The 10,770-nt window shown below is 37.3% G+C and overlaps 1 protein-coding gene across 1 annotated transcript; it reads left to right on the top strand.

The window, feature by feature from the left end:
- The first annotated feature begins 526 nt into the window (after nucleotides 1-526).
- On the top strand, nucleotides 527-10,441 carry LOC110942827. The gene is made up of 5 exons (XM_022184590.2): nucleotides 527-682; nucleotides 766-1,339; nucleotides 1,418-1,590; nucleotides 1,701-1,874; nucleotides 10,280-10,441. Exons 1-5 carry the CDS (start codon nucleotides 527-529, stop codon nucleotides 10,439-10,441), a joined length of 1,239 nt encoding a protein of 412 aa, XP_022040282.1.
- The last annotated feature ends 329 nt before the right edge of the window (nucleotides 10,442-10,770 follow it).

Genomic DNA, 10,770 nt, shown 5'->3' with positions numbered 1-10,770 from the left:
ATAGAAGATAATTACATTAATGTTGGACTTGTTGAACATAAGGTTCTTGAATGTTGAACACAAAGTACATGTTATTGTGTAGTTTTTGTGCTTTTTTTTGTGCTTTTTATGCAGTTTTTGTGCAGTTTTTTGAGCTGTTTTTGTGCTGATTTTAGGGCTGTTTTGCTGTAGTTATTGTGCAGTTTTTTAGAGCTGTTTTGCTGTAGTTATTGTGCAGTTTTTAGAGTTGTTTTGCTGCTGTTTTTGTGCAGTTTTTGAGCTGTTTTTGACAGCAAATTGCTACAATTTTTATGCAGTTTTTGATAGCATGTTATATACATATTGTGATTCTTGATTGTCTTGTATGTTATGTGTGATTCAATTATAGATGGAAACTAATGATGGTCGACAACAATGGACGGATGAGGCTGTTAAATGCTTATTAGAAACATGTCTTGAAGAAATAGGGAGGATAGGTAGAAATGGACAAAGCTTGTGCAGGGAGTCTTGGGTTATAGTAGGGAAGAAACTTAAGGAACAATTTCACATGGATTTGACTCAAAAGCAAATTAGAAATGCTTTTGATACTATGAAATCAAAATATGTAGGATGGTGCTACTTGAGAAACAAGACTGGAAATCTATACAACCCAGAAACAAATATGTTTACTTTAATGCCTCAGGAATGGGAAGATTTTAAGAAGGTGTGTATTTGTTTAGGTTTCCAGTATTATGTCACATGTTAAAGTGAAAAGTATTTATTATAGTCCCTATTAATTTGGCGCAGGGTCACCCGAGGGCAATGTCATTAAAAACACGCCCGTTGCCTCATCTTGACCTTCACATAGCTGTGTTTGAAGGGCTTAGTGCTACAGGTGGCAATCAATGGACATCTACTCAAACATCTGGAGTTTCATCATCCCCACATGTCCAAACACTTCAAATACAAGATGGTAGCTTTCATAATCTAGAAAATGATGATGGAGACTCTCATGAACAAAGTTTTCAAAATGGTGATGAAGTTCCTACCAATAACAAGGCTCAAACATCTAATGATAATGAAACTAGGCCCAACAAAAAGGCTAAAACCTCTAAGACCACCATTACCCTAGATGATTTGGCTAAAGATATGCAACAAGCACTCAAGCATATGGTGAAAAGCATGGAAGGACCATCAACTGACGAATGCTATGAGAAGTTGAAATTAGTTGGGTTAGAGCCTATAGATCCCTTGTTTTTGGCAGCATTCAACATGGTATTTACTTTTCTCGTGGCCAGATGGGAAGGAGTAGCACATGATTCTAGAATATTGTCTGAATCTTTAACAAATGCTAATGCACCATTTCCACTTCCTCCTCCGGGTATATATTTACGATCTCAACTTTATTATTTATATTACATATATAGTTTTAAGATGATGTGTGTATTGTCTATTTTAGATAAATATTATCTATGTGATGCTGCGTATGCACACACTCGTGGATTTATGGCACCATATCGAAATGTGAGGTATTGGCTTGGAGATTTTCGCCGAAATCGTCCATTGACCGACAAAGAAAAATTCAACCACGCACATGCAAAACTTAGAAATGTTATTGAACGTTCTTATGGGGTATTAAAGGCACGTTTTCCATTATTAAAAAAATGGCCCCCTTCTCGTTGCTTACACAACGAAATGTTATGATTGCATGTTTTGCGCTTCACAATTTTATACGGAAAGAGGGCTTAAGTGATGACTTTTTTGATGAATATGATCACCCAAATGTACGCCTTCAAGATGGAGATGAACATGCACAAGATGGTGGTGAAGAAGTAGCTTACCATGGAAGTGCAGCGGACCGTGAATTCATGAGTCAACTTCGAGATCAGATAGCACAAGAATTAATGCAAAACAATGTACTTTGAGTTTATTTCACTATTTGTGTTTTTAAACTTGGTTTTATTATTATATTTTTTATGTAATTTGTATGTTAAATGACTTCTATCTAGTGAAATAAGTTTGACAGTTTACATATTTTCAGTTTATGCAGACAGTATCAACTTATAAAAACAAACAGTCTTATATTTTCAGCTTGCAGATCTTCAGACCACATCTTCAGTTGCAGACATAAAAACAGATGAAATCAGCTTGCAGACAGTTTATGTCTACAAAAACAGACAGCACCTAAGTCAATTACTTGTTTTCCGCACCTGTAATTGATCAAAACTCCTCTGAACGACTCATTCGGGTCAGCAAACCGATCCTACAATTGGTATCAGAGCTCAGGAGGAGGAGTTCGGCAGAGAATAGCTGGAATTCATTGAGATTTCTTACTTCTACACCTTTCTTTCTTCATCAGAACGAGATTTACTGGTCAAAAGCTGATCAATTTTTCACAGATTATAGAGAATTGGACATAGACAAATCCCTGAAAGTTTGAGACTTAAAAACAGACTAAAAATGGACCAAAATGCCCTCCGAGTTGATTTCGCTCGAAAGGACACTCTTTGATTTCGCTCATATAAGTCTGATTTCGCTCCTGCAAAGATTCTGATTTCGCTCCAGGGTGTCTATTCTGTTAATTTCGTTCCAGTGTACATCCTGATTTCGCTCCAAAGCTGATTATTTGTTAATTTCGCTCCAAAGTGCCTGTGTTTGAAAAAACGTAACACGTAATCATGAGTGATGAGTTCTACAACGCGTTTGCTACACCATCTGCTCCAACTGTCATTGCTCAAGCGATGAACTTGGAACATGAAACAGGAACAACACAAAAGCCCCCGAAATTGATGAGTATCGAAGAATACTATGGGTGGAAAGACAGATTCGAAAATTGGGTTCAGGCAAATCATCTTAGGTCGTGGGAATGTATTCTGAAGAAATACGTGTTGCCTCGAATAGAATTGCAGGTTATCAAAGATCTATCAGAGTTTACTGATCAAGAACGGAACATGTACAAAGCCGAAAAAATGATGATCAGTTTGTTGCAACAAGCCATCAAAGAAGACATCTTCATACTCCTACAGCATGACAAAACATCTAAATCGATTTGGGATGCTCTTCGTGTTAAGTTTGAGGGTAGTGAGAACATGATAAAGAGAAAAAAGGCACTGCTAAAGAAAGAGTTTGATATGTTCAGTAGCTTACCGGGAGAGGATACGAAGAAGCTGATAGAACGATACTGCCACTTGGTGCGATCTATGTCGATGTTGAGTATTACAAAAGATCGTGAAGAGTGGGTAGACAAGCTAGCTGATGCGTTACCGCAGAAAGAGTGGGGAACCTACTTGATGATCTTGAAGAATACGGGTGTTTATGATGGGTTAACTATTTCACAGTTCATAGAAAAGATTGAAAGTCAGGATTTGGAACAGCAGAAGATCGCTAGGATGAACAGTCCAATTAGTCAACAAGATGTAAAGATGTACTACAAAGGTAGTGTTCCGGTTCCAGAAGATGAGAGGTCCGAAAATCCAGACTGCATTTAGTGCTGGGGATTCAACAGAAAAGGTTGATCAGGGTTCTAACAAAAGCAGCAGTGGATTTTCATCATTTCCAAGTGTCAATCCGAAAGAGTCAACTACAAGTTTCCATTCTCAGAGCAAAAAGACAGGAAATGGTTATGTGATCCAGTGCAACATCGCTTTAAATCTTCTAGAAGGCCAAAGTTTTTCTGAGGAAACTGCTAAAGACCACATGGCTTTACTTGTTTCTATGGTGCTTTCTTATGAAGGTCTCATTGCAGGTCGGATCGGGAATCCTATGCTCACAAAAAAGGATTACGATCAGATAGACACTGAAGAGATGGAATTAATGGATATTAAATGGTGTCTAGCGAGTGTTCTCAGACGAGCTGAAAAGTTCAAGCTTATTACTGGGAGAAATGACTTTCTCGATGCACATGTTTCTACTTTAGGTTTTGATAAATCTAAAGTTACTTGTTTTCGATGCAGGGAGAAAGGCCATTTCAAGCGAGAGTGCAAGAACAGAGAAGCTAGTGGAGCTCAGAATCCATTTGGAAAAGACGATTACTACCGGAAAGCCATGTATCAGCAAGTTGGTCAACAGCAAGAACCACAGGTGGCTCATGGTAGAAAAATCGAGGATTCAAAGAGAGCATGTTTGGTGGATTTCAATTGGAACAACTACATATCACCAGAAAGCAAAGTTTGTTTAGTCAATCAAGAGGATGAAGATTACCTGAAGGTTTCAGCTGGGATATGTTTGTTGATGAAAAAGGAGAGTTCAAAGCATTCATCGCAAAGATTGTGAGAGAACCAGATATGTTTGCCACGTGGATGAAGTCTATTGGTGAGACTGTGAAGAGTGTGGAGGAAGAGTCTGTTGTTTCTGATGAAAGTTCATTAAGTGCTGATAAAAGCTCACAGACTTCAGATGAGAGTGTACAAAATGATATTAGTTTAGAAAAGGAAGTTGTTTTTGATCAAACTCCATCAGATTCTGGTTTATCAGATGCTAGTTCTGAAAAATCTGTACAGTTTGATCAGTCACCAACTGATGATAGCAGTAGTGACGATGAGGAGGAAAAACACATTAATATTGCAAAATCTCATTTATCTTCTGAAAGTTTTCATTTCTATTTTGCAGATCGCATGGAGAAGCTAAAAGAAAAACGAGCTGCAAAAGAACAACAACAAATGAAATCTGAAGATGTTGTTCAGAATGAGAATGTTGAAAGTGCTGCTGAGGAGATTGTTGAAGCTGAGAAGGTGACTGAAGCAGAAAAGGTTGTTGAAGTGGTGAAAACAATCGAAGTTGAAAAGATTATTGAGGTCATCAAGCCTTGCACGAAGTGTTTGGAAGCATGCAAGGAATGTGCAGCAAAAGATGATATGATTGCTGAGTATGAGAAGAAGAAAGAGCAGTTGCTGTTCAATCTCAACGATGTGAAAGAATCTTATGATGTCTTGAACAGAACAGTGACTGGTCTTCAAAAGACAAATTCTGAGAGAGAACAGGCACTAACGATGATAAATGCAGTCATGATGTCGAAGCAAAAAGCTATCAACTTTTACATCGAAGAAAGTGCAAAATGGAAGCAAGAGTTGGAAACTGAGAAGATCGAGAATGAGAGAATCAGAAGATTATTGCAGAGTTCTTCGAGTTCTGATTATCTTATTGATCGAATTTATCCGACTGTTGTAGGTATGGAAGTTTTTCAAGATGACAAGCCAAGGAAGAAAGATTGTGGTAAGAAACCGACTGTTAGCTATAACAAGTGTCCGCCTCCAATTTGCAAAGGATATTCTCCTAGAAAACCGAATGAGGAGCAATTTGAAAAGGCAGTCAATATAAAGCTAAAAACCGATACAACTGATGTATTACCAGAAAATATTGACGTCACGTTTACCTCATCTTACACTGATCATGAGTCTGAGTTAATCAAAAAGGTGGTTGATCAGGTGTTAGATACTGATGAGGAGTCTGAGTCAAAGTCTGAATCTGGATGGTCAAGTTCGTCAGTCAATGGTCCAAAGTCGTCGGTCAAAAAGTCTAATAGTAAAGAGTTTTTGTTATCAAAATCAAACTTGAATGATGAAACATTTGAAGTAGCATATACTTTGAATGATTCTAACAAGTTATACTCTGACAAAGAGTTCCCAATAAGAAGTGTTCGTTTTGACATGATCAAAAAGGTTTTCAAAATGACGGAAATTAATATTTTTGAAATAAAAGATTTAAATCTTACTGGAAAACCTAAAACATACACTCCAAGAGTTCAACAACGTTTAAACAAGAAAAAGGGTTACAATTCTGGTTCTGGTTTTCAAAAGAAATCAAACCAAAATCGTAGCTACAAAAAGAAAGGTTTAGGCTTTATTCCACCAGAAAATCATAAAGATATGAAAAATTCTAAAACAAAAACAGAATTTGTTTCAGGAGGAAGTGCTGAGGAAGAACAGAGGAAACCGTTCTGGAGACAGTCGAACCAGGAGTTTCTTGCTGAGAAGAAGAGGAATGGAACTGGAGTGTTTCATCCAAGAGAGACTCGAACCTGTTTCAAATGCAATGAAGTTGGTCACATTGCATGGAACTGTCCGAAAAATGCCAAAACAAAACAGGGAGTTTCTAAAAAGTTGAAAGAAAAGGTTGTTGATGTTGAGCCACCAATCGAAAAATTTAAAATTTTTGAAAACTCAACTTATGAGGTTGGTGAATGTTCTAAAAAGAATTTTTACAAAAAGAAAGAGAAAGACAACCAAATGTGGGTTGTTAAAAAGGTTGATGAGAAAATCGGCGATGAATCTGGTTCCACAAAGCCAGAAGAGCCACAGATTGAAAGAAAAATTTCGGTGAATGATGATGAATTTCCATCACTGAAATTTGAAGAGGTTAAACAGAAAGTTGGTAAGGTTGAAATCTCGAATCAGTTTTACATTGAGAAAACTAAGTTTGATTTCGAGAAAACATTCAATGGGAGTGTTAAGAAAATTTTTGGAAAAATGCTTAATGGGAAAGCAAAGGGGGTTAAAGATTTTTATGCAACTAAAAAGGCAACTTACAACCCTACTGCGCAAGAATTGAAAACCATCAAGTCGGAGAAGACTTGGATGGAAGTTTGTTTTCCTTAAAGTCTTAGGACTATGCCGGAGATCCCAAGTTTGTAATCGTGGATCAGGAATCGGCATCATTCATGTTTATTGAGTTTGTATGAAAGGTTTTGATAGTATTTGAATTTTACAGGTAAGGACTACGCCGGAGCTTCCAGGTTGGTAAGTGTGAAGCAGGAATCGGCATCCTGATTGGTAAAATGGTTCATGTAGACGTGACATTCCTACAATTAGTATTGTTTGGTTATACCTACAAGTGGTTCTTTCTTCAAGTGGTACAGAGGTTGCTTAATTGCAAAACGGTAAATCAGGGACATTAAGTTGTACTTGATTTACTACACCTAATAAAATGATGAACGAGATGATGAACCATATCCCCGATCTTAACAAGTGGTAAACTTACAAGTGTTAAAAACAAACTCATTTTCCGAAAAAATCATTTTGATTAAAACAAGCTTAAGTATTTTGAAATCATAATGAGAAAATAGTTTGTTGAAAGGGGGAGTTCTGATTGTTTATGCCTAAGTGGATGACGAATTGATGTGATTCGATATCGGTTGTCAACTTACTGTATAATTTTGTTTTACAATTGGGTCAAGAGTCTAGTTGTGTTTTTTTTAATTTTTTTTTTAATGTGTTTGCATTTTAGGGGGAGTAAAAATTTAAAAAAGAAAATTTCAGAAAACCCAAAAACATTAGAAAATTTGAAAAATACAAAAACATGATAAAATCAAAAACGAGTTTTGTTGTGAAAAAGAGGAAATGATAGTACATCAGTGGACTGTCACAACATGCTAAAGAATTGCTTATTCTGCGGATGTGCCAGTAGGTTTTTGCACATTTAGTAAATTGTGACGAGATATAAACCTAAAAATTCAAACTTGCTTATTCTGTGGGTAACAACTTCTTGGATATATAGGTAACCCATGAAATCTTGTTTGAAAGGTCCCTTATTCTCAGATACTAGGTCTTTATGCTCAGTGATATCTGGGGTATTATCCCGGGACTTCTGCTGTATGGAAATACTGACCTAGTCCCTGGATAATGCTTTCTGCAAAAAGCTTTGAAATATAAGCTCGCCCTCAGCAAGATGATTAAACAATAAAATTGATAGTCACTGCTGTTGTAATCAAAAGATCCTCTAAAGGGGACACACCGAAAAGTCGAAGCCGTCATCTCTTTGCGTATACGGAAGTATCGACCTGAGCTCTCACGGCCCTCGCAATAACCCCTTTACAGATATCATCTGTGGTATACTCACCTGTAAGACTGAATATTAGGATCTGGATACGGGAGTATATTCAAGTGGTGGGACACACGAATAAGTTCAAGTGTTTAAAACATTAACATCGTATCTCGGACCAATTGAACTTTGTGTGAAAATTTAAGTGGACAAATATACTGACAATCTAAGTGAATTGTTTAGAACTTAAAATGAAATACAGCTTAACGGTGTTAGTGACATGTCTGAAAAACTGATATGATCCTCTTACACGAACTCACAAAAATATTATTTGTAAATATTTCATTTCTGCATTCTTTTGTTTCTACAAGTGGTGTCATTTACTTTCTTTCAGAAAATCCAAAAAGATTTTGTGTGAGTTTTAGTATAAACGTTTGAAAAGTCAAAAATATTTTCGACAACTGATGTTGGAAAACTGATTTTCAAAGTCTCAAGTGCTAAACATGATGACCTTGTTGTGAGGGGGAGTGTATCTTGAACATCAAAATGTGTTTTTAAATCAACAAGTGGTTCATCAAAGAAGATAGTTTGGTCTGAGGGAGAGTATGTGTTGGTGTTTGCCTCGATATTTGAAATATTTAAATTTGTGGAATTTATTGTGAGGCAGAGATTGTGCAGGCTGAGTTGAGCCAGGTTAATCGATCCTGAGTCCTGAGCAGAACGAGAGCCAAGTGATGATCTTGGTACAATCTCCTGAAGAGCCAGGCTGATTGATCCTGAGAAGCTTATGTGTTAAGAAAGCCAGATTGCGATAATTGAAGTCTCTGTGGATAGAGCTTGAGAAGGTTTCGTTTCTGTGGTCAAAGTTAAAGCCAGGCAACAATCTTGGGCCTGTGAAAGCCAGACAACGATCCTGTAGCAGATGTTGCTGAAAAACAAAGAAATGCCAGCACAGTGTTAGGGGGAGTCTGTTGATGCTGTTAGAGAGAGTAAAGCCCAGAGACTGATCAAGATTGAAGACTAGAAGACTCGACACTTGCGACTCGTCAACATCTGATGGGGAGTCTGTTAGTGCATACATCTGTCGACTTCGTCTTGTATCGAGTCTTAGGTTGCATTGTATAGATTAGGGCACGTTTTACGAGAAGATAGGAGAGTTTAGAGTTTATTATGCTGATTTCGCTCCTAGTACATTTGTGTGTGATTTTGCCCGAAATCAAGTCTTGATTTCGCACCTGGTGTCTTGTGTTGTTTGGGGCGAAATCAGGTGGCGTATATATAGGTCACCTGGAGCGAAATTAGTAAGAGTTGCCTTGTATTCCACGCCGAACTGCTGCCGGCGTGAAGACTGAGTGTAATTGCTATCAAATCAATACAATCAATAGTTAAAGTGAAGAATCAGTTGTTTCTAAGTCAATTACTTGTTTTCCGCACCTGTAATTGATCAAAACTCCTCTGAACGACTCATTCGGGTCAGCAAACCAATCCTACAACCTTAAACCCGTCATTGCCTGCAAAACACAAACCATATCAAAGTAGTGTATTCTAGAAAGTAAATTCGTGTAATTAACCGAAATTAAAACCATTAAGCTATGGAATTTTACCAACCCATCAGTGTGTTCCACCTTTATACAAAGACATATGTGTTAAAACATTACCAAAGACAAGCATTCCTCCTTCAGTACAAAACACAGTTTGGATCAATCAACGGGATCGGGATCGCCAGTGGTCTCCAAATGTGCTTGAATTTTACTCCGATGGCGATAATCCTACTTGCTATTCTTCATTCACGGGGATAACACCACTAGGAAAAGCTTGGTGGGGGGGGGGGGCTGCTTGGATTTACTGGAGCGGGTTTTATTCAAAAAACGGTACCTTAATAATAAATAATTTTGTAATAAAAATCAATTCCATTATTTTTGTAATAAATAAATTACCGTTATTTTTTAGCACGTAAAAGCATGGTGTAACAAACTCATGTATCAACGAGAGATTGAAAAAAATGCACGGACGCTGTCGTCAAACGATTATGGTTGGACAGTTCTACCGCCAAATTTCTTCGACATGTTAAATGAACAAGATATTGATGCAACCAGATACGCAGATGGTTCTACAGCAACATAGCCTCCATTCTGGGAAATTGATACGGTAGGCTTAATCATTTTTTTATTTTATTATATCCATTTTTATTAAGATTTTATATTTACTGTTGTTTTACCTTGTAAATACTTATACCGTATATACTGAAGCACGACTCTCATTCTTACTCCACACCTATTTAAACACATGTTGGTCCACTACTCAACTGGCATCCCCCTTTTTTCTACCTAATGGCGAATCAAGAACACAACATTCATCTACACATTCATATCAACGTCAACATTTCCCAACCGGTTAACCCCCAAACCCACCCTCAGATAACCCCGAACCAAACAATTCCCAAACTCGTAACCCCCCAAACCCGGTGCAACAGCCAACACGTGAAGCAGCATTTAGCGGTTCAGGTCAGTGCCAGGCGCTTGTGCCGTTACCTAACACCGATGAACGACAACGTCCTTTGGACCAGATTATTCCACAAGAATATTTGACGGTTACTGCTGACGAAGACTCGAACGAGGAATTGGATTTCGAAAGACTATACGATGAAGTGTGTTTTGAAGCTTATCATGCGGAAATGGAAGAAGGAGTAGAGTATGATTCTGAAGCAGAAGACCATTCCGGTTATTAGTTAAATGTCAGGGTTTTTTTTTTGGAATAAGAACTTAAACGTGTTTGATGTAATATTTTTTTTGCTAAGAATTTTTGTTTTTTTATTTACAACATTGATTTAGAACCTAAGATTATTCACTTTTTGCAGGTATACATTCCGATACCGGACAAGGAACAAAATTGGTTGCTTTTTAAAATAAATCTAAAGTCACTAGAATTAAGAATTTTTTTTGCCAATACTTGTGACACGATTAATTGCGGAGATTCATTTTGCGTACACAGAAGAGTACATCAAATTGTGCAAGAATTTGAGTCTCTATTTTTGTGGTTTCTCGGATGTATATCGTA

This window comes from Helianthus annuus, chromosome 16 (assembly GCF_002127325.2).
Source record: "Helianthus annuus cultivar XRQ/B chromosome 16, HanXRQr2.0-SUNRISE, whole genome shotgun sequence".
NCBI lineage: Eukaryota > Viridiplantae > Streptophyta > Magnoliopsida > Asterales > Asteraceae > Helianthus > Helianthus annuus.
This window is presented reverse-complemented; position numbering and strand designations above follow the sequence as displayed.

Coding starts and splice junctions, on each gene's coding strand:
- LOC110942827 (XM_022184590.2), top strand. CDS start 527: ATGGATTTGACTCAAAAGCAAATTAGAAATGCTTTTGATACTATGAAA. Junction 1,591..1,700: donor TTATTGAACGTTCTTATGGG/GTATTAAAGGCA, acceptor ATACGGAAAGAG/GGCTTAAGTGATGACTTTTT. Junction 1,875..10,279: donor AAGAATTAATGCAAAACAAT/GTACTTTGAGTT, acceptor CCTTTGGACCAG/ATTATTCCACAAGAATATTT.